At 36.5% G+C, this 25,532-nt stretch overlaps 1 protein-coding gene across 1 annotated transcript; it reads right to left on the bottom strand.

Moving 5' to 3' along the window:
• Positions 1 to 1,717: 1,717 nt before the first annotated feature.
• Positions 1,718 to 24,759, bottom strand: LOC117402441 (beta-taxilin-like). The gene is made up of 10 exons (XM_034003576.3): positions 24,612 to 24,759; positions 21,854 to 22,173; positions 14,571 to 14,662; positions 13,938 to 14,108; positions 10,629 to 10,823; positions 9,307 to 9,426; positions 8,625 to 8,699; positions 5,891 to 5,983; positions 3,235 to 3,330; positions 1,718 to 2,717 (listed from the first exon to the last, which is right to left on the bottom strand). Exons 2-10 carry the CDS (start codon positions 22,095 to 22,097, stop codon positions 2,268 to 2,270), a joined length of 1,536 nt encoding a protein of 511 aa, XP_033859467.2. The 5' UTR covers positions 22,098 to 22,173; positions 24,612 to 24,759; the 3' UTR covers positions 1,718 to 2,267.
• Between the last annotated feature and the right edge of the window lie 773 nt (positions 24,760 to 25,532).

The raw sequence follows: 25,532 nt of genomic DNA, 5'->3' as shown, positions 1-25,532 counted from the left end.
ACCAGTACATTTTTTTTATATAATACCTTTTAAAAAAAAAGTTAAAGGAATCCAGAATTTACACATGGGTGTGATTTTCAAAGCTTACGTTGAGTACATCTCTGATAATAAAATAAAAAAAAGCAAGTCCCATTTTTGCAAGTTTATGTTCACTGGACAAAACAACATATAATTTAAGTTTAAATACAAAAGCGAAGCAGATTTGTACGTTTGAGATTAGGTAAATGTCTTCAAAATCCATTTGCAAGGTTTTGAAAGTGAGCCTCACCTGGTGGATCCCCTGCATGCCTTGTTACGCTAATGTAGGATTCTTACATTCAATTACTTTGAAACATGTTAGATGCTTGTTACCTAATCTTAACAAAGAAGAAAAACCCTGACTGCATAGCCTTTTATTATACACTGTCGGGATATGTCAATAGTGATAATGAGCAAGCCTGCTGCCTTGCATGTCTACAGTCACCACCGTCAGCACACTGTTGAACATCTGCCATTGTTAAATCTCACTCTGTCAACTGGAAATGATTCCCTTTTCCTTCAGGGCAAATAAAATAGATTTTACCTATAGCATCTTATTTAATGGCATTAAAGTGAGATATACCGACTGGGTTCTATTTCAAAGGCAAATTAGGGAAGGATCATTTTTGTTCTTGTTATGGCAGCTGTAGGCACCTAAAGCCACATAATAACTACTGCACTAAAAACTGTCAAAGATCATTTATTTTGATTTAGCTGGATTATAAATACTCCTTGATTTTATTTAAATGTACTATGCACCTATAAGGTAATTTACAAATGAGCATATGTGACCTGTTCTAAGAAAACACAACCAGGACATGTCCAGGTTCCTAGATAGATAGCACCACTAATTAGATCCTGTACCATTTTAATTAATCAGATAGACCCCAGAATGCCACTGTAAGATAGATATGGGCTTCAATTTATGCAGTTTTCCTATGTTTTAACTTGCTCTTTATTTTATTAATCAGAATAAACTCATACAAAATTTAATAGATCAGATTGTGATTGTAACAACATGGTTAAAAGACAATTTTCACAAGTTTAAGCGAGCAAAACAAACTTATAAAGCTGGTTCAAAGATTTCAAGGTGAAGCATTCCAGGAACCTACACACTGATCCATATAAGCAGGTAAAGGGTTCATTTCATTACCAGGTCTATGAAGTAGGGAGATTAAAATGATGTATATACTGCCGTGCTTTCACTTGATAGTGTTTGGCACCAAGGATTTATTGCCCCTTTTAATAGTTTTATTATCACTATATATAATTCCATTGCTTTTTAAAATAGGTCAGGGATAGGGCATTATTTAAGATCGATCATATTTACCTTTGTGTAACATTCAAGGACCCCATATATACTTTGTAAATGTTGAAAAAAATAATAATAAAAAAGTCAGGTCTGACAATATCTAGCAGTGCCAAATACTTTTAAGAAAATGTAATTGGATGATGGCAGTTTTATATGCTTGTGGTGTTGTTCAAGATCCTTCTGATGTTTTGAAATATATTATCTTTGCATCACTGTCTTGCTCCTTACATTTCTATTTATTTTTATTTATGGTTGCTTTGCCCATGGCAACTAAGAGTATATTTGACTCTGAATGTAGCTCACTACCTGTTGCCATGGCTGTTTAATATGTTTTTTGTCAATGTAAACTATTGCTTTTATAAGAAATTTCCTCGGAAACAACAAACATTTTTTTATTGATGCATTGACTTTTATTTTATTTAAGTGATGTTTAAACATGATACTTACAACTTGAGAAAAGTATGTCTGGTATATCATCACAGCAAATAGAAACAGAACTAAGTTAAGGGATTTACTTAGTTGTCATGGTAACTAATTATAGACAGAATAGGCAGCATAGTTATTTTTTATTTTTTTAATCTCACTTAAAAATCTCAACCAAGGACACAAAAGCTGTTACAGTACTTTCAGTCCCACCCTTCAGATCTCAGTTTCATTGTCTCTCTCTTCTCTCCCTTTTAAATTCTCTCTCTGCCAATTTGTATTTAAGGGGTCAAAGACAATAAAAAAAGCCATTTTATTCTTAACGTTTTTACTTTGCTACTGTGATACAGACTTGTCTTTTGGCTTAAATAATACAAAATATAAATAATCTCCATCAAACTGTATTTTTTCCTGTTTTAAAATAATTTACAGGATGAAAAAGGCCTTATTAGAAAACTTCAGACTCTGCTAGGGTTAATGTAGAAACTGAATTCAATTTAATGACAGTCCAGTTTTAGTCAACTGCTTCCATGTCCCTGTCTGTTTGTTCCTGGGTGTTCTCCTGGGTGGCACTTGGCTTGTCGGAGGTGGGTTCTGCTGGGCTCTCACTGTTGACTGGAGCAGCTGGCCCAGGCTGTGGAGTAGGTAAGCTGTCAACCTCTGCTACTTGACTTGCCTCTAAAGGGCCCTCCTCCTCATCTATGATATGGGAGATTGTGAAGGCAGCCATGGGATCCTGAATACAGGGAAGCTGAGGCAAAGGGAATTGCTTGACTTCCTTGGCACTCTGGTCCTCGCTGTCTTCCTCCTCCTCCTCCTCCTCCTTTTTTTCCTCCCGTGTGCCACGTATTTCTGAAATCTTCTTGTATAACACGGTCCTCTCGTCCTGCAGGGCTCGGCACAGTTTCTCCAGCCTCTGAATCTTAAGCTGGAAGCACTCAAACTCTTTGTCCTGCACAACTTTCTGCAGAAAGATAAAGTCAGTAGGCTTTTCAGTAAAATTCTGTAATTTTCTTCATACATAACTGAGGCCACTAAAACCTGATTTTCTCTATTCACAGATCTGTACCTACACATAGAAGAGCATGCAAGTCAAGGAACTCTGGCAATACATTAAATCACACTGTGTTTTTTAGTTTCCTTGTTACAGTCTGGTATCCTTAGATGATTTGACTATTTGGGCATCCTGTCCTTTACAAACTATGATAAATCCATCATCCCAACAACTAGCTAACCTAGGTATGTACCCACCTTCTGCTGCTGAATATTATAAGTGGATAAAAAAATATTTATTTAAGTTTACCAAATAAGACAACCTGCTAATGTTGGTGGTTCTGACACAAGCTTGCCCAAGATTGGTTATGACACAGCAGATGATCTGTTGGCTCAAGATATTGATTGGTCATCCTGATTACATACAAGAAAATACAGATACAGTGAATACATGCCAACTGCTGATTTTCTGATTGAATGCTACTTACCTCTTCAATCACGTCTAGAAGTGCCTTGTTACAGCTCTCAAAGCGAGTTCTCCAGACAGTTGTTTCTTTCTCTAACGTCTTCATTTTCTTTGACATCTACAAAATGATTAAAACAAAACAAAACATCATAAAGTATTTTATGAAAATCTTATAAAGCCCACCATTTCAGGGATTGCAAAACTATCTTTAGCAGACTTCGTATCGTTATAAGAACCTACATACAGAGATCACGTGTGCATGGTTATGGAGTAAGACACATGATTAAACTGCTCTGCAAAAATTATTTATTTTTTCACTAGCAACCCTCCAAAAGACCCGATGATTCACAGGTCCGATGATTTTCGCTTACACAAGGCATGGGTAGGGCAGTTGTTCTATTCTGGATTTTATGGCAAGACCAGGGGTGCTGCTGTTCTAGTCCATGAACACCTTTTCTTTCCTCTCAGGTGACCACAGACCCTAATGGTCGCTATGTCATTGTCTCAGATGAACTTTTCAATGTCCTATAACCTATTATCCCCTCTTCGAGAGCTAAACTGTCACCACTTGATCTTGTGGGGACTTTAATTGTACATTAAACCCAGCCTTGGACCTCTTCCTCAAAACTGTCTCACCATCAAAGACTTCTCAAGTTATTCGCTCTTTTCTTGATATTTATGGGGTTTCTGACTCTTGGCGTTTCCTTTTTCATACTTCAAAGCAGCACTGTTTCTTTTCTCCTGTCCACCATACTTTCTTTTGTATCGACTATTTCTTTCTTGATAACAAATGACTTTGTTCCTGTACTTATGGTAGCATAGATATATCGGGCCATGTCCCTTAGTTTTGGAAATTGCCTTTCTTAATTAGAATGTGGCATTGGGCAACTGGCGCTTCAACCCCCGGGTTACTTTCTGATCAGAGTTTCGTCCAGTTTATTTCCCCACAAATATCCTTCTTTTTGGATGTTAACTCAACTCCTGGGATTTCTTCCTCTACTCTGTTGGAGAGGTTGAAAGCCCACCTTTACTGCCCAAACCAATGAGCGGCACACAGGGAGACTTTCTCAGATAACTCATTGTATCTTAAAGTTAAATTAGAAATTTGCCTACTCTCCTACCTCCGAACTTCATGAGAAAGGCTGGCCTTGCAAACTTGTGTGATTTGCTGTAAACAAATCAGGCCCAACAGTTGTTATTAAAATCATGCCATGCTATTTTTGAACATGGCAACAAGGCCAGTAACATCAGCTACAACAGTTTGCCACTTCATATTTCATTACCCTGTGTACTCAGTGAGGTCTGACTTCTGTTGATCAACAGGAGATCAACAACCAAACTGTAGATTCATTGTTCCTTGTTATTCCTACCATCGATCCCCAATATAAAGCTTGCCTGGAAGGAAATTAATTACTTTGAAGGAAATTAAATTGGGCCATTAAATCGATGCAGAGTAGCAAATCACCAGGTCCTGATGGTTTTCCAGCAGTTTTTAAGAAATTCTCCCCTTAACTTTCCCTTCTGCTATCTTCTGTATTTTGGGAATCTTGTCTTTCTTTGTCATCGGCCTATGACTCTTTGTAAAGCAGAAGATGTATCTTTATGCAAATTATATTTTTTGACCCCACATCTTTCCTCTGTCACATTCTTTCTATATTAGATCAACTTGGTAAATTCTCTGGGTATAAAATGAATCTCCATCAACTCTGCTGCCATAAATGACCGCATTTCCACGTTTCCTTTTAAAATTGCTTCCAATAGATTCACCTACTTGGGTATGTCAGTAACACGTTTTTAGAATGACCACTTTAAATCTAATTTGACTCCATTACTGGAGCGTACCAAAAAAGACTTGGTGCATTGGTCCACACTGCCTTTGACACTCGCTGGCCGTATAAATACGATAAAGAGCAACATTACCTACAATTTTCTGTTTTGATCACTAAATCCTTATTTAATTAATTTGAAACAAATGAGGAGCATTGGCAGGATTGGCGCTGCCTAGCGTTCAGTTTTATTATTGGTCTGCTAACTGTCATAGTATTACATGCTGGTTTAATTACCATTGGCATCAGGCTGACCCTGCATGGCTATGCATCAAAGCAGCTTCTTGTTAGTCTACATTACTACCCACTCTGCTCTGTTCCTCCTTACCTCTTCTTTTTCTTTCTCTATTGCCACCGTTTCTACTCACTATATTATTTCTATCAATTGCAGTGTGCATTTAAGCTATGTTAATTTTGCTCATTTTAGAAACACTGCTTATTATTGTATATAAATGTACTTGTATTGACATTACAAAATCAATAAAGAACGTTTGAAAAAAGAAACTACAGTATATACTGTACATAGATATAACTTAAAGGCTAAAAAAAGTCTTACTCTAGTAATGTTACCCAATGTTGTCTACTGAAATGTATATCATGTATATATCTTTACTGTTGTGAAACCTGTTATTTAAATAATATATATTTTTACAACAGTGAAGCTGGGTTAGTTTTTGAATTTGACCATTTCTATAAACAAATGCTTGGGTAAGAACCAATGGAATGGGTTGTTTTTATTCCCTTTATATGTACTGTAATTTTGTGAGCTGGTTTCAGTAACAAATGAAGGAATGAAACTTGGTATAGTGATTCAGCTAAATGATTCAAATGATGGATCTGCTCAGTACTCACTCTGTCCATCTCCTGTTTGAAATTTGCAAACACTTCATTGCTCTTTGTCATTGTGCCCTGGAATTCTTCAAACTTCTCAGTGTACAGGGTCAGCTGTTGAAAGAAAATGAATTAACCTTCCACTCAAAAAGAGGAACATTTTCCAGAAATATCTGAATGAATCGTACATTCTTATCTGTACACTGTCTTTGTAAGGATCTGATGGAACACTGCTCAGTTAAAATCTGACCAAAATAGTTCAGACATCCTTAGGCACTGAGTTCCAAAATTGGGCAGATAATGGCACTTATACCGACACACTGCAATTGATGTAACAATTAATAGACCAGCATCAGACGACATCTGACCAGGTGACCAAATCACTAGAACGTCGCATTAGTTTCTTTGTTTCTGAAATTATCTTTACTGAGGTAAACTGCAGTCTGCACAACAATACCATCAATGGTTAAGCTGTTGGTTTTTTTAGTATGTTGAAGTGTAAAGCACAGCATTCATCTTCTTCTTAATATATAAAGAAGAAAGTTTGTCTGTCTGTCTGTTCCTTTATGAATTTGGACCCCGCAGGAGCCAGTGCAACCAAACTTTGCATGGCCCCCTCTTTCATCCAGGTGAAGGTCGAGGGCTATGTTTGGATCCAAAATTTTGACCCCCGGGATACTTTATTTAATAACCCCATTGCTGGATCACTACAGCAGCCATGTATCTCAAATTAAAGAAACCCACAAAACCAAAAAATAAAAAATAAATAAAAAAATTAAAAAAATGGTAACCATCCCAAAAAAATAAAGGGAAAGGGGTCCGAGTGCATTGTGCGACACCCAAGATCGGTAACTTATAGGAAACCATAAGGCTACCATTCCCCAATTTGTCATGCATGAAATATTGAAATATTGAATTTCCCCGGGCAATAACGAGTACTTCAGCTAACATACATAATAAAGATATAATTATTTTTTTTTCTGCAATAAGGAAATAAAGCTTTTGATAGTGCTTCAGGTGTTTATAATGGTGAGAACAGTCAATTGTGTTTTTAAAATTTCCTATGACCATACAGTACCTCTTTACTTAACTTTCTTTTGCTTTAATGCTGAATTCCCATCTTCCAGCCTCAAGGCAACTCTCTATATGCCAAGCAGCTTTTTTGTAGCTTTCTGCTTAAATTGTAAACTGTTTTTTAAAAGCAGTCTACACAGGCACAGTAAGACTAAATAAAAACAGTTATCCTTTTTTTTGTAATAAAGAGTTTTAAGACTTTTTAAAAATACTGTTTTTTAATAAAAGAACGTGTGATTACGTGGAGTGGTGGGTTTGCATGTAAGCATACCGTTTATAGATCATTTGAGCAGTTTATGCGTCAAGTGATTTATCATCTGTGTCTGACCTTTTGTGCCTTGTTGAACTGAACATATTTTTCGATGTGCAGATGCATTCTGCATATAAAAAAAAACATGTTCAGTTCAGTTAGACATAAAATGTAACTCATTTCTAATATTTTGCAATCATGTGAAATGGGTATGAAGGGATGCCTTCAAAATGAATGTACAGACTTTTCTGACGTACAGTATTTATTTCTTATTTTCAAAATGTCTCGTGGTCATGGGTATTACATTTTTAAGTTTTTTTTTTTTTATGTATGTATGTATGTATGTATGTATGTATGTGTGTATATATATATATATATATATATATATATATATATATATATATATATATATATATATATATATATATATATTTATTTATTTTAAATATAATTATGAGTTTACAAATATTGTCTCATAATAAGTACTAGCTGTTATACTGCCTGACTTGATTGTAATGTGCTGTTTGCAGCTGCTGCAGTCTGGTTGTGATGTGTGGCCAGTATTTTACTTGATAATGAGGCTTTAGCCTCAATGGGTACTTTTCAGGATAAACAAGTAAATACATATGCTGACTCTCAAAGGGTGTAATCCCCTGTCACCTCCAGGTGGGTCTAGCTGTATGTCAGGATAGATGAGGGGTGGGTGTGTGTGAGTGTGTGTGTGTGTGTGTGTGTGTGTGTGTGTGTGTGTGTGTGTGTGTGTGTGTGTGTGTTGTCCACTCAGTCACTGTTCCAGCCTAGTGAACTGAGGACACTAATTACTAAACAAACTACCTTTTAAATATATCATAAAATATAGAGATATAATAAATATAAAATATATGAAACACGGTACATTCTTGAGAACTAAGCACCTGCCAGCAGTAGGATGGTAGACCATTCCCATTATTTTATTTTGGGACACGCTTTATTTTTTTTTGGTTTATTAACTGTTCATTTTTAGCTAAGGGTTAGGGTTAATAAAAACCTGATTTAATTAGTTAAACATTACTACAGTAACAATTTGAACTGATTTCAAGCATATGATCGACTGTTGTTTGATTGATCATCCATAGGGCTGTGGTGTTTGCAGTTTTAGTTGGCCTATTATATGTTATTAACTAACAGTTAACAGAAAACAAATAATGTACATTAACATGTTTATTAGCTGTTCTTTAACAGTTAATAAACAAAAATAACAGCCCTTAAAATAAAGTGTGACCTTATTTTGTCATTCAAATTGATTTCCCAGAAAATCAATCTCATGAGAGGAGTGTCGGTCCTAGATTTTGGTAATATTGAAATTAAAAAAAGGGAAAACCACAGGAGTAATGAGTCTATGAAAGAGGTAAGTGAGAGTGGCTGGGCAATGCCCACATTGCAGATATTCACCTGCTTTTGCATCAGTGTATCTTGTTCTTTCAGTATCTTAGACTGTAGCTTCCACTCAGCAGCCTGGGTCAATAACTGTTGTTGGATACAAAATATTGGAAACAGAAGTTGTTAAAGAGTTATTTTACCTGCTTCTTCAACTCCTCATTCCTTGGCATTTCTTTGTGCACTCAATTGCCTCTTTAAGCAATTATTAAATGGGAGGCATAACAAAAATAATCAGTCATTACTCACTGTAATGACTGAGATTTACATCATACCCAGCTAAGCTAATCCTTTTAGGGGAAGAAAACTTAACCCATATTCAAAATGTTGTCAAATGATGTTAATTGATATACAATATATATATATATATATATATATATATATATATATATATATATATATATATATATATATATATAATTTTTTTTTTTTTTTTGTTCAACCCTAGGGAAAAAAACAATATCAGGAATAAAAGGACATCATTAAAATGGCAGGCTTAAGGGCGTTGAATATTTATATCCGCTCATTAGACTAGATCCAAGTGTATGATACTTTAAATGATTTATTAATTCAATTGTTGCATATAAAGAAAGGCATGCAAACATAAAGCCATTGATATATTCACATTATGTTTTGAAAACTGTATAGCTTCTTTAATAAAGCAAGATCAATCAATGAAAAATGATACATCTCTTACATATTCCTTTTCTCTCTGGTGACAATCCTCAGCTTCCTTCAGCATCACATTTGCCTGTTCTAACTTGGCATCCACCAACTGCTGCTGCAAATCACGGTGCTTGAAGATTTTATTTAGGTGCTAAAGGAAAAGAAATACACATCTTAATCTGGTCCCAATTAGATAGTTATTAAATTGTTGTTCTATATTCACTAAAATAGTTAATAGCATTGTGAATAGGGCACATGCCTTTTTTCTTAATTAATATATAATAATAGATACATACTCCTGTATATTCAATACATTTTCCATTCAAACTTTAGGGTTAAAATGTAATATGTGGGAATTGCATGTTAATTCATATGATATGATTTCCATTACACGAGAGTAGATGTTAAAACTTCATGCTGATTTGAACTCGGCTCTCGCCAAGATAAGCACTAACTGACGTAGCTTTACAGTAAACTAATGTGATCCATCTGTGTTTCCATGCATTTGCGTTTCCTTCCATATGATGATGTAGATATCCTTCTGCCTGGTGTTGATGGCTGAAGTGTAATGCTGGCTCCAGGGCTCAGCTTATTTGCCTCCCTGGTGCGTCAGCACACACAACGGCTGCGATGCTGGCTCTGGGGATCAACCACAGTGCGGTCTCCCCAGCGCATCAGCATGACAACTGTCTGGATTGAGCGAAGTAGGGTACATCTCCGGGGTCTTCAAGTGGGCACCTTCCATCCTTGGTGTTTCGTCGACTAGCCCACGACACCTCAAGAGGGCTCGATGGTGATTCTGGCGTCCCAGCATCACCCCCTCCGTCCCCCGCTTACTTACCTGTACATCAGCATAGCATTTCTTTCTTTCTATTGTGCTTGAGATCCCCAGCCAGAATCTTTCTGTCTCAACCACAGCCATTTGCTGCTCCACTCTGCTGCTTAACTAAAGTTCTGTATGGTGTTTTTCATAACGTCTGTGATTTTAGATTACAAGTTTCATTAGATATATGTATTTTAAAATAAGTGTCAAATGTCAGAATTATCTGGGAGAACTTGGATAAAGCACAATTTATAAACAACTTGCTGAAGTACCTGGCGTTGCCTGGGGAAATTCAATATTTCAATATTTCATGCATGACAAATTGGGGAAATGGTAGCCTTATGGTTTCCTATAAGTTATATTGCAATACCACTATATACCATTAGTTGAAAGCTTAAGCAGTTCACTGATTTATTGCACATTCTGTTGTGTTATATCTGGAATGACTCTCAAGAGTACTTGAATACATTTAATGTACATTTAGTGTGAGGGAAAGCTGTCGATCAATGTGGATGGCCTGGTTTGGTTACCTCCTCCCTCTGCTCATACTGGTCGAGGATGCCCTTGAGTTTCTCTGCCAGGTCGCTGTTCTCCTGACACAGCTTGTTGTTGCGGTCACTGTGCTGCTCAATCTGGCTCTGGATGTCAATCAGGGTGTTCTGGAAGTGGGTGGTGATCTCCTTGCGTTTCTCTTCATCTTCACGAGACCGCTGGAGAGTTTTCTCCTGTAAAGGAATCAAAGAAGACAGTTTTTTCAGTTTTTTATTCAAGTACACATAGGCATCCAGAATATCAAGTTTCCACATGCCATTTACTCACCTTTTTTGTTGTTCGTATGATATCTAGAGTACTTGGATTTATGAAGCATTATTCATGTATTTCCAACTAACTATTTAAATGACGGTTTGTTCCTGTGTTAGAACTAGGACAAGACTATAAATCACACCCAGGGTCAATGCTTAGTCATTTACACCCCTTTTCCGAATAAAAAATAAAATGCAAATTAAAGTACATTGAAGAAATGCATGGTCTAAACTTTAGGCAGAGAACTGAAGCATATGTGTCAAAAAGCAATATTTATAGCACAAACCTGTTACAAGCATAACCCGGTGTTTCAAAAAACACCTTTAAAGTACTTGCACTTCTAATTTCAATTATACCTTTTATGAAATTCCTTAAAATGTAATTATAATTTTCTATGAACGTGTTTTGTATGAACAATGTAATGCTTTCCCTCTTTGCAATGAAAAACAAACTACAACTGGTGCTTCAAGAAACTGAAATTCAGTAATGGTTTAATCATAGTTTAGATTTTAGCCACGATATTGATATATTGTGAATCTTGCTGTACATCAAAGAGAAATAATTTGTTAATATATCCAACTGCCTGCCCAAAGTTTCTACCTAAAACTTCCCAACAGACATCACATGCGAAATAATTAGGTCACGCTAACCTGAGCTGGACTGAAACCTGCCCCTGGGGTCGGCAGCCAAGGTCCTTGGCAGGGGACAAATCCCTATGACTACATTTCTCTTGTCTACATCAAGCCTGTTCGATTCAGCCTGAACTTTTCATTTGACACAATTTTAACCTGAAGGTCAGGCCTACTTTAGTTTCCACAGTAGATATAAAAAGATCTAGGGAGTTTTCTAAGGGGGAAACTTGGATCAATTCTGAAATTTTGAAACGAACACAGTACTCTCAAGAGGATGACCCAAAGCATACCTTGAATGAGGCTGAAAAGAAGAAAGGATGTGATCACAGCTGAGTATTGGTGCTCTCTCCACCTACAAATATTCTATATATGTTAAACATTTATTGTTTTCAAATCAACATATAACTGAATGTATTTATTTAATACCTGCCGATAAGTACTTCTTAAAGGCGTAGGAGTATCAGCACACCTCTGTAGACAACATTTTTCCATGCATACACCCAATACTTATAATACTTCCACCGTGTTCTGTTCCTGATCCCGTGTTTAAAAATCCTAGTGGAAGACTGTGTGCACATGTCATAACACTGCCCTATGAATAATAATCTAAATCTAGATGTTTGCTTTAACCTCTTGTGGCAGGGCAAAAGCCCAGCCCGTATGAAATGTGTGTGGGTGTAGGGAATATTGGGTTGGCAGGGAGGGGGTTAAATTCCTCCCTGTCAAAACACGTGGGAGTGTGGCTGGAGCCGTAAATTGAAAAAAATGATTAATTAAGCTCCAGCCACAGGTGTATAAAAAGGTGATCATGGGTGTTAATATTAGAGTTAATGTTGGTGTTGGAGAAGGTATGTGTTGCTGTTTGTCCTGTATTGTTGTGAGTTTTTGTAGACATTTTGTTTTGCCCCTTGTGCCTTTTATTTTGTTAATGTGTTTTTGTTCGTGTCTGTACTGTGTGTGAAATAAACGTGCACATTTTGGCGCTCTTCTGGCCGTGACACGCCCTGTCACACCTCTATATATTTCTTCAAATCCTTCTGCACAACATGTAGCTGATAGTATTTGCACTCTTAAAATGTATTAGTTCAAGTTTCAAATGATGTAGTAAGTTAAATATATTATAATAATCTTGTGTTATTGCTGTTGTACAAATGAAGTAAAACATAATTACAAAAATAATGCTGAATAAATAAGAAACAAATAAATAACGAAAAACAACCTAGCATAAACATATTACTAATACAATACAATGATGTTTCAGTTTTTCCCATTACCCCTACCGGTATGTATCATTGGAGACACATGCTATATAACCTAAAACAAGGACTACAAGGTCAAGTCCCAATGTCAAACTATATTAGAGTGTTTGTGACCTGTGTCATCAGGGGTTTGGTTTTCGTCCTTGATTTATGTTTTTCAGGCAGGTGCCAGAGAACTGTAATGAAAGCATCCCTCTTGAGTCTGGAGTGTGGCACATGTGCTATGATTCTTAAATATGCATTAATGTAGACCCAAGCAGGGTCTTGGTAGGTCTACCATGACCAACACAAGTAAAATGCTTTCTTAGAGCTGGTCCTAATAGGAGGCTTCCAGAGTGAAAGGGACTGACAGTGATTTAAACAGTAGGCTTTATTGACCAAGTGTACAATTATGACCCACCATGTGCCTGTTTACTACTGTTATTTTATACTTCATGAGGAAAAAAACATTATTTATGTAAAATACAAACTAAACCAGTTACCGACATTTAGTTTTGAGCAAACGTATAGTACATGTACTTGCACTACCAACTTGCATTTTCATTTTTAAAATAACACTGAAAATAACAATTAGATGCCCTCAACCTTTGTATACTGTACCAATATTACGCATGAATGCCATTAATAATTAAGAGTAACTAAATAAATCTATTGAATACATGTGCCAAACTAAAAAATAAAAACTTACTATGACTTATTTATCAGTACCGTTATAAATGCTTTTACACTAATGGGTTGATTTGATCAACCTCTATACCCTGCTGGAATAAGCCACTTAGATTTTTTTATAGCATTTTACAGCACAAAGGAACCCCCTTGGATTGGATCAACCACTTATTTTTATGGGTAAAATGCTGTGACACCTTTGGTCAATGAAGGTTCCCTTAATACTGGAGTTTTTTTTTTCTTTCTGGAATATAAACAATATCCAGTAATGCAGAGAGAAGCCTCGTCAGATGCTCTGTCACAGTACATATTCAGTAATGTTTTACTGTCAAAAAACAAAATGTATACCTTTATTGAGTAATGTATGGTTCTGTTTATTTTCAAAAATATAAGCTCAGCCTCCTGAATACTGATGTACAGTCAGGTGGCCACAGTAGCCAGACCAGCTTTACTGACAGGGAAACGGTCCATTACTCACCTTGAGTGTCTTGTTGTGTCGCTGCAGCTCTCGACATAGACTCTCCAGCTTGCTGCGTGCGAGAATGGCTCTGCTGTGCTCACTTTGCAGATGGTCCTTCTCCTTCATAATCAGAGCCTGTTTCTTCTGAAGGACTTTCAGCTGTTTCTGCTCAGACCGGTGCTCTTCCAGCTGAATGGGGTCAGATTGTAAAGAAAAGCTATCAGAGGAGAGGAAAGAAGTGGAATAACTTCCATGTGTGTGAGCTATTGCAGACAATTATAGATGATGTACTATGGGAAACACTTTAAGCTGTTTCGCAAAATTTGAATCAGTCAACCTGGTCTAGTCTGTGTTGATTGTTTCCACAAATATTCTCTTCAGGTTTTATGATTATTTTCTTATTATTTTTTTAATCACTTTTAATATCTTTTTAAGAAAGTAGTCCCAGGATTTCACCTCTGTATTGATGATCTTTTGCAGTCATATTTACTGATGGGTAATTGCATGTAAAAAAGAATGTGACATCTGTATAATGTGAAATAATGTATAATGTGATAGTTTGTAACAATTGTAAGTCGCCCTGGATAAGGGCGTCTGCTAAGAAATAAACAATAATAATAATAATTGTGGTTTGGAATATGGGTAACTTACCAGTTCTGCATACTTCTTGAAAAGAACTTCCAGTTTCTCCTCTGGGGTATTCAACTTGTTTAAACTTTGCATAAGCAGTGTGGCTTCCTTCCCTGGAAACAGAGAATTTACCAAGAAATGTGGATAAATTAATTCATGCTGAAATTATATATATACACACACACACACACACACACACACACACTGCTGTGCAAAAGTCTTAGACACATTCAGGAGTTACAATATATATCGATGTTATGAGCATCAACATTTTACTCAAAGCCTCCACTAGTGTTTTCCACTATTATAACAACTTTGACTGTTATTAATACAGCTTAGTTTGACTGAGAAGAAACCAAGCTTGTCATTTAGCAATCTTTAATTCACATTGATCAGAATCTTCAAAAACTTGTAATCACAACCATTCAAAGTCAACTATACATGAGCAGCTGATATGAAGTGTTGTAGTAGCTAATCCATCACATTTACCCAGTGGTTCTCAACAGGAGGGGGTGCGAAGCGTCCAAAAAAAATATTTTTTTGGTTTTTTAAAAATGTATACGTGACATGATGTTCTGCAGATGGCGCGGGTTGACTCTATGGTGTGTGTATATATATATATATATATATATATATATATATATATATATATATATATACTGATGCACAATGAAAAAGCAACAGTCTAAGTTTTAAATCAATTGGGCACATACATAATGCTATTTACATTTTAAATGTAATAACAAAATAACAAAATAATGAGCTGAAGTCATGTGATTTAATAAAAATGCCAGGTGCTCAGTGTTTAGTATTTGAGTTGAGTTAAAATTGGCAAAATGAGTTGATTATGAATCTGTATAAATAGCCATTCGAAAAGACATGATTTTAATTAAACGCAAGAACAGCGAAAGATACGTCCATGCCCCACTTGAGTAATGAAGATCGCCAGATTGCTATCGGCCTGATTGAAGGCGGCCTGTCTGTGAGAGAAGTTGCCCGGAGAATGAGATGTTCTGCTTCAACAATCAGCAGACTAGTCCAGAGAAACCAGGAAACCGGCTCTGTGAGGGACAAGCCACGGCCTGGAAGGCAGAGGGTCACCACACCGGCCCAGGACCGTCACATCCAACTGATCCATCTGCGTAATCGCGTAAAGACAACCGCGACCAGCCAACCGCTACCAGCCAACCTTCACCAGCTGGCTGTAGCTGCACAGAAAGAGTGGTGGAACATCCCACAGCAGTCTATCCAGAAGCTGATCAGGTCTATGCGTCAACACTGCCAGGATTGTGTTCATGCTCAGGGAGGTCATACCCGATACTAACTTTGTAATGTTTTCATTTTGACAGTTTGTCACGTTTCATACTGAAATGTTGATTGTTTGATCTGTATTTTTGTTCACATTTTCTGTGATCTAAAGGTTGCCACCTTTTCCACAGACCAAACCCGGACATATTTCTCAGTCAGCCTTGGTCTATCAAAACTGCAGTATACTGTAATACAGTTTAACACAATACCACTAGATCTTGGTACAAATCAATAACCATGCAGTATATCCAGTATTGTCCTCCTGATAGTTCTAGCAATCGAACTTGCAATCAAATTCGATAACGATTTCTGTTCAGTTTTCAAGTAGCCTAAAATGATGAATGCAGTTTTCATTATTGTGCATTTAAATATGTTATAAACTGATGGTTAAGTGATTTCATATAAATATTTCTAAAAAATTGGTTATACAATTAAGCTAAGAGATATAGCGTCAGAGGGGGTCATAATATAATTCTGTCAGTGTATGAAAGTAACAAAATTTAAATGTACAAAGGGGGATCTTAAACCATTCTCTGTGTCTTCTTGGTTTCTCCCCCACTGACAAAGAATGCTTTTAAAAAGAGTCATAAAATAAGTGCTGAGCAAATGGCTTATCTTCACGATCGCAGAATAACAATATCGGCGCAGCAAGCCACACAGTTCTGGGTGCTTTGACACCTAAGACAGGAACTAGTCTATCACATAAATTCAGCCGACAGGGGGCGGACCAATGGAGAACAAGGGATTGCATCCGAATGAGAACAACCAATGAGTAACAATCCACGTGGACTCAGGCACTGCCCAAAATAACCAAACTATCCAATCACAGGGGTAAAGAGAACATTACAAAAGTATGAGCGCGACACTCAAACAAGGCTCCTGACACGAAATCCAAGGTTCTGATACACAAACCAGTCTTTGAACTGTGACAATCTGGAGATCCAGCCTGCGGCCAGCTGGAACAGAGATACCGTTTTCGGACACTAATATGAGATAACTATTCTAGTGTTTGCCTTGGTGTCGGAGTCCGCTGCGTTAGACGTCTAAAATCATAAAAGTACTTCAAAAAGTAATCAAATCTCTAACTTAGCCCTGATTGATCACCAGAGAAAGAGTTGGATGAACATTTGAAGTCGACATAAATTGAAATATATTCAATTTATTGAGCTAGCAGTGCCAGAGTTTGCGGTGGAATATCCCAGACATAACCGAACTAAGAGTGCACATATTGGTGAAGGAATTGCTGTTTCAGTGGAATACCTGAATAGTTAATGACTCTAGTTCTTTGCAAAGACATTTCTTTCGTACCCTGTGAAGTGCAGCCGAAACGCGAGGAAGGCAGACCCCAGAACCTGGACCTGTCCTTGCCAGGAGGAGAGCCTTCGAGCGCCTAAGAAACGGATCAGCTGGATGAGGCAGCGCACGTCCGTTAAGTATTCAATGTGTAGTGTTTTAATCCTCTTATGAACTCGAGAATAAGCAGACCTTGAAGTAAAATTAATGTTTTGTTTTAAATGGAATGTAAAAAAAAAAAAGTATTATTGCTTTCAATTCATGCTTTGAGTTAATGAACACTATAGTATTTGTTTGTATGCGATGAATACAAATTGATGCGAGTTTCAAAAGGCAATTGTCATTCTGCGTTTAAGGCTAGAATCCAAATTTAGCTTGATAATAGATAATTCTCGATAGGTTGTCTGGACGCAAATAGCGTCTTTATCTCGCAAGAGTGAAAATTGCCTTCTGAACCAAAATTATACATATGAGACTGATTTAACGATGCTTTGATTATCAAATATTAACGAAAGTAAATATTTGTGTTACTAACGATACCCCTGTTAAGACTAACCTTTGTCTTAAATAGCTGTCAGGAATGCAGTTGTAACCTTTAAGGGAATCTCCCATAGATTGCGTTGGATCGCTAATCAACCAGCAGGAGTGGGGTGTCGTTGTTTAAACTTTATTTTCTGTACTGTTTAGTTTCGTTAATTCTTCCTTTCTGTATTATTTTAGTTTAATTGTTGCACCTTTAATTTTTCCTTTTATTTAATTTTATTTCTAATAAAACGGTTCCTTTGTATTCACTGGAAACGTTGTCTAGTCTGATTATTTCGATAAAGGTCGGGTTCTACATGACTTGAATTCAAAACAAGGTATTTTATTATTACAATTTAAAGTAGTCCAAATACCACTATACTTTGCACACTACAGAGACTACTAAAGGACTATGCTGTGCAAAAATGAGCACAGCGTTAACAATATTTATGTATGTCGATAACGATATCTGTTCAGTTTTCAAGTAGCCTAGAATAACAGGTTGATGAATGCTGTTTACATCATTGTGCATTTAAATATATTATAACTGATGATGGTTCTGTGATTTCATATTGAAGTTCAGTAAAATAATTAACTAAGCATAATGCATTCTGTTAACGGTAAAGTAATATTTTATGTAATGGCTGGGAATCCCCAACCCACTTAAGTGTAATCTCTGTTTAAGTGTGTAAATATTTGTGAAAATTGGTTATTATTATTATTATTATTATTATTATTATTATTATTATTATTATTATTGTTATTGTTATTGTTATTGTTATTATTATTATTATTAGGCTTCCAAGCCTGTTATTGTTAGGATTGTTCTTATTAGGCTTTTCTTATAAGCTGCTTCTTCTTCCATCAAATTCAAACTACTCCTGTTCACAGGCGGTGTAACCAATTAGCATTAAACTTGGTAGGTATCATCCCATGTAGATTACAGTTCAGATGCAAAAAAATTGTGCTCCTGCATCAACCAAGATGGCCGCCTGACACATTTTTTGGAAAGACCTTTGAAAATCTTCTTGGGAAGTGGTGAACCGATTGATCTGAAACTTCCCATACGTCATCAGCAACAAACCTGCTTCAAGTTTGCGAAGCAGAAGTTGCTGAGATAAATTTTACTATCAAAATGGCTGCCACCAAAACCCACCCCAAACGTCAAACTGCTCTGCTTGCACACCATTTAACTTGGTAGGCGTCATCCTGGGTACAATGGAATTCAAATATGGAAAAATGGTGTTCTTTCATAAAACAAGATGGCAGCCAGACATACATCTTCTTAAATTTAAAACTGCTTCAGTTTAAAAATGGTTTACTTGATTAACTCCAAACCTGAAAACCATCATGTCTGTATCAGTACAACTGACTTTTTCAAAAATTGTGTTTTTTTTGCGTGAACCAAGATGGCCGGCCGACACATTTTTTGCAAAAAAACTTTCAAAATCTTCTTCTGGAGAACTGGTGAAGTTACTGATTTCAAACTTGTCAAATATCAAGAACTAAACCCGCTCCTTCCAGTAATTACTTAAGTGTTTGGTACTAGCACTGGGGCTTGGGAGCGGTAAAACTGCCTGGCAGTTCTAGTTGTTATTATTATTATTATTATTATTATTATTATTATTATTATTATTATTATTATTATTATTATTATTAATAATATATTAAGTGTAACACGCTTAACCATTTAGCTGTCACTTGCTGAAGTTGATTTTTACAGGAACAAAGAATCTACAGATAAGAGAATAAAAAGCGGACAATCCGTTTGCGCCTGCAATCCCCACGTCTGTCCATTTATTCTGCTTTTCTTAAAAGAAAGAAGAAAAAAAGCTATTTATGTTGTTTAATTGGGACGTCACTTTGTTTAACTGAGATACAGTATTTTCAAATGATGAACGGAGACCGCTTTTCAGAGCAAGACAACACAGTGCAGTGAGTACGTGATTACACTGTGACTTGCGTAAATTGCGTAAACTATGTTGTACCCTGTCTCTTGAAGGAGGAGTCTCCTGTGGTTTCTCAAGCTGCTGTTGCAAAGAAATTTGGCGTGTCAACATCGCAGGTGCCTCGCCTTGTGATAAGATGTGATTTAATTATTTTTCCTTTCATGTAGAAAAACCAGCGATTCATTTTGTTTAGGAATAAAAAAAACAAAACATTTGACATTTTAAATGATGTATTTAACATTTAATCATGTGATGTGATTTCATTTTTTTTCTTTTCATTTAGAAACAAAAAAGTGTGACTATGATCATCTCAGATGCCTCTAATTTGATTGGGACAGCAGATTATTCAGGATATTTGTACTTCTCCCGAGGCGTATATGCCAACTACAGTAATATGATACAGTATTGTGTTACATTATTCTTTATTTGACTTGGATATGGGGCTCATCCAAAATTTCTTTAATCTGCAGGAACCTGGAATGTTTACACCAATTGGGCACGTGTATGTAGACTGATGTGGACTAAAAACAGACAGAAGGGGAAAAACGGAGTAGTCCACATCAGTCAGTCTCATATTATTTTACATTGAGTTGGGAAGTTTGATCACAAAATTACCATAGGTGCTTCCAAATTTAAAAATAAATAACACTTATTAAAAACACTTAGTAGGTGATTTTATTAAGAACAAATTATGATATCCCTCAAAAGAAAACAGCTTTGCATGATACTGTTGGAGGATAAAATGAATCTCAACAGACTTGCAAATTTACAGAACCAGGAAAAAATTACATAATGTCTCTCTCCAGATTAAAACTCAAAACAAATGTATTGTTAGACTTTTCAACTACTACTATTTCATTGTATATTCCTGTTGAAATTTTCACCAAAAAAACCCCCAAAAAACAATCTCAGCCATCTTAAAAGCTACTCAATTAAATGTTTGACTTTTTTGATTTGTTAATTTGGTGTGTTTTTCCTTTCCAGGAAATAAATACATGTGTAGAAGCCTTGAGAATCTAGTAGTTCTTGTGAGGCCTACATAGCAATACAAAACAGGGAGTTATTACATTTCTGGTCTGGTTATCTGAGCATCTCGAATTGTTGAATTGTTGATTAAGCTGCTGTGTAATTGTATAGCCCTTGCCTCTTAAATTTGTGGTAGATTCTGATTTCTTGAGTTACCACAAGGCTTTTAAAAGTTTCTGTCTGTCAGAGAGGCTACAATTTCAGCAATTCTAATCTTAAACATAGACACTGGAAATTAGTATAACATGAAACAGTCAAGAGCAACATTTTGACAGGCTATATTAATCAGATTTGATGTATTTTTCTAGGCTATCAGACTTGGAATAATGAGCAGAAAATACACAGTCAACTGGAATGTACTTATAGTCCATCTTAATTTTGACAAATACCCTGTCAATTTATTATGCTTTGAATCCTGACTCTAGCACAGAACTCCCCAGGGTACAGCTAGTGTACAAATGAGCACTGCCTCCATGTTGAATTCTGTCCAATCTAAATTTGATTAGATATAACTGTACAGATAGATACAGACAGATATGCATATACATTTATTGATTTCTCTAAAAAGGGTGCTACATTTTAAAAGAAAACAATCATTATCAACAACATTTTGGCCAGTAGGCCTCCAACTGGAGATAGCTAAAAGGAAGCAAAGGTATGGATTTTCCATTTCTCTTAAGATAATTAATTTGGTTGTAATGGCTGAACTTTACAAATTTCTGTGTGTTTTTAACTATTTTTTATTAGGATGCAAATGCACATGTTCTCAATAGGTTAATAAAAGACACAACATTCTTCCTTCATTTTTAAGTCAGAAAGTAGTATGAACTACATCTAATTTATCTTTGTAGAAGGCACAGTAGCCAGCCATCAAAGCCAGCACTCAAACAGATGCGACTGATGTATTTTTAGAACAGACAGTTCTCTTTACTGCTACGCATGATCTAAAAATGCAGTTTAATGCAGTAGTGCCTTAAAAAATGTCCTGCTGATATTTGGAAAATATTTCTTCCCCCCTGGGTTGATGCATAGACAAGGTATGGTTTGTTAGCTGTCTTATAACAGGAAATAATTTTATCTTATGGTTAAACCACAGTAAAATGTAGTGAAGCTTAGGAAAACCAGTCAACAGAGAAGCAGGATACATTAAAACATAAAAACACAGTAAATTCGTTGTAAAAACATGAGGAAAGAATCTCCACATACCCAGTCCTTTAATGATCTTCTTCTCTAGCTTCTGTTCCTTGCCAACACTGGCCTCCTTGGCTACAGAGGCATCGCTGGTGACTGGCTGCTCACTGTTGGTGTCGTCAGATTCCCCCTTATCATCATCTTCTGGCTCCTTGTTGGTGCTCTCCTGCACTGAGCTTGCCCCGGACCCATATGTGTTAATGATGTCTTCCAGTTGTCTGTTGAGCTCTTCAGAAATGTCACAGATGCTCGTCTCCATTTTAGACTCCAGGGTAGCAGCAGGTCAGTAGTGGGTTCTAAGAATTGAATATTGTTCTCCGTTGTTTCTGGTTTACCTGATGGGTATGCAGAGAAAGAAATAGGGAAGCTATGAGGAATGAGCAATATGTTCTTTTTAAAAGTTAAAAGGTTCAGCAGCATTTTCTCGTTTTACTTTTAAGGTCTGCACCGCTGAAATTACAATCCCCTTTCTAGCAGGAACTGTGGGCCTAGTGTCAAACTCTGTGGTTTTGCTTGTTTAATTGTACTGTTCATGAGGCTTGTCTAAAACTATTGGTAATGAGAGAACCACACAAAATACATTGTTTTGTAACAGAAAATCATCAGCTTCATAAATACAAGGAACTGTTATTAGCTTCTCTGCTGTGCCTGCCTGATTTCCTGGTTACTGGAATTACAGCACCTGCTTGTTGCCTGAAAAACGTTTGAAAACATGTTCAGTCTCTGAGTGGGGGCAAATAGCAACTGTCAGACCTGTTTGCACTACTTAAAACAGATCATATACGTATTGTCTGTTTAATAGCAGTACCATAATGAGTGGAGTAAGTAGCAACATTATTTCTTTCTTTCTTTATTGCAGCTAATGGTTTCTTCATCACACAAACTCTTTTGCCTAGAGAAGGAACAGACATTTGCATTTTAACAAGTGTCAGAGACAAGTGTGTCAACAGGCCAGGAAGATATTCACACTAAAATCAAAAATAGCTTTTGAGAGATTATATTGGTGTAGATTCACAACAGGGATTAGTGTGGTTTAGATGATGATTTAAATATGGTGAATTTCTTGTGTATCTGTTAGTTGTGGTTATATAAACAGGGATTGTATTGCAGTTACACAGTCTGTGAGTGAAATATGTTACAAGACATTCAATATGTTACCATGTGGTTTAGTTTGCCTCTTAATACTCAACAGCCAGCAAAGAAAAAAATTCAGCTCAGAATCATATTTGTTTAAAGGGAGTACAAGGCAGACTTGATCATTTTGTGTATGGCACTGTAGTACAATGCAAATTCTAATGTTTTCTAAAAAAATAATATGAAATAATTTGTCAATATGACATTAGCATACAGCTTATTTAAGTTCTACAGTACCCCAGTACTAAATAAAGTTATCAACTTTGAAAACATTAAAAGAGAAGTCGTATCAATGTCTAGGAATGAGTCTTGGTAAAGTACTAAAATACTTTTACAGTACAAATGCCTTACCAGTTTGTGGTTAAGGGTTTGTGGAATATGACTGAATAAAAAATAAAAATAAAAACAATTGCTACAACTGGGTCTTTGCTCTGCATTTTATTATTTATACCATTAGGATTATTTGTCTCAGCTGAAATGGGTTAACTTATTTGCTAGTTGTTGTCACATATGACATGAGCAATGACACAACTGGGTCTCCAAGCACAAACATTAGCCATTGCTATGCAAGAAACAACTGCAGTATCCAGCAGTTACTGTCTATCAAAGTGTAATGTTTCCCAATATCTGACCTTGAAATGCCACAAATTGGCACAAAATCACACTGGGTGGAAGGAAGGAGGAAACACTCCTGATATTTTACTTTGAAGGAACCTTAGTCACCCTACACCTTGTTTATCTGTTTTGTTTTTCTGTAGTCCTGTATCTTATCAGGATAAATTTAGCTGACTCCTCCCTTACCATCCAGCAGACAGGCACATGCACCTGTTGTATAGCCAGGAGCTATTTTTGACACTTCTAAATATGGTCACGCTAACTCTTATTCTTCCCTCTTCTAAAAAGAGATCACTTATAATAATTCTGTATATGAATATATTTCTCATATACTAATGATGTTTTTTGTATGTCTATACTAAACTGTGTCTAATACTATTGGCTAAAGTGTAAAATAAATAGTTAAATCTTGAATATAAACCAGCTACTAGACTATATTTAAAATATCTATAATAATCATACAGTACACAATAAATAAACATCATTTTTGAAAACACAAAAATATTACTTAAATGGTATATAAAAAAATAGAATGAAAATCAGAACATTTATATATTTAGTAACAAAAATAAAGACATGTAGCGCAGCGATTTCTAAAAGTTTCTGCAACAATAACATTTATCACCATGTAGTTATTCCTGTAAACATGTTTAAATCAGTTGTTACTTTTTTATCTAACCTAAAATGTGTTCATTTAGGCAGAATGGTGGTAAGCCAGTTTTAATATATTTAGCTAGTTAAGGAACTGAAAGCCTAATACTTTGTTATAACACTTTAAATATTCTTATTGTATAGACCAAGTGAATACACTATATAATTGCATGTGTGTGGAAAGTTTAAGAGACATGGCACATGTGTGGAGAGCAACTAACTCGAGCTACAGCTGATCAGGCTACCCTAAAACAAGAAAGAAACAATTATATCATAGTTCAATAGCAGCAGTTAATTGCAACAAAAACTTTACACAGTGCAATTTCAATAGCTTTTCCGATTAAACAGAAGTAATAAAAGAGCTGAGACTTACCAGAGCTTGCACTGAGGGGAGAGAGTGATGAAGAGCATTCAGTGACACAGCAGATAGAGGCACAACAGCTGTGTGGAGCAGGCTCCTAAAATAACTTCACAGTGGGATCGGAACACCAATGGAAAAAGAGATTTTAGAACAAGGGTGTACAAAGCAGTGCTTTTGAACAGGGAGGGCTCCAGATTGCTGCCAAACTTTGGACAAAGTGACAAACCATAAAAGTACGAAATGTAACAACTACTGAATGGATATTAGCCTCTTTAAAACCCGAAACCTAAAGAAATATATCAAAGCTGCTCGCAGAGCCTCTGTGACGCAGTCATGCCTGCCCCCGAGGGCATAAAAGGGCTGTACACACAGAACTCAGTGCCTATTCCGCCAGTGTGTTCGCCGCACAGCCGGGCAATTTTAACAGCATTCTGGTAGCCTACCAGTCACACTTCCTGCGGTCCCTCTCTGACAACCACAGGCCATCATCACTACAGCTGGATGAGCTGCGCCTGGTTAATAAAAACCTGCTCCACCTGTCTTAACTGAATTTGGTCTCATGGTGGACGAGATGCTGCTGCGCTCTCACCACGCGGGAATTCATGAAGGAGCTAGTGCGCTTGCTTCCAGAAAAGCAATCACCACCAGTGCGCAAACCAGCATCAAGCTAGTGCCCCTGGCCCCAGAAGCCTGTGCTTACTACCATTCAAACCAGCTACTCTCTGTAGTTCAAGCACTATCCCCCTCCCTTTCGTGACCCCAACATCAGTCACGGACCCGCAAGACGCCTCAGTGGTGTCTCAGGAGGTAGCAGCCCTGCTGCAAAAGTAGGCTATTTGTATAGTACACCCCCTCCAGTTGGAGGAAGGGTTCTACTCCAGGTACTTCCTAGTGCCCAAGCGGGATGGTGGCCTCAGACCAATCCTCGACTTC

This window comes from Acipenser ruthenus, chromosome 5 (assembly GCF_902713425.1).
Source record: "Acipenser ruthenus chromosome 5, fAciRut3.2 maternal haplotype, whole genome shotgun sequence".
NCBI lineage: Eukaryota > Metazoa > Chordata > Actinopteri > Acipenseriformes > Acipenseridae > Acipenser > Acipenser ruthenus.
This window is presented reverse-complemented; position numbering and strand designations above follow the sequence as displayed.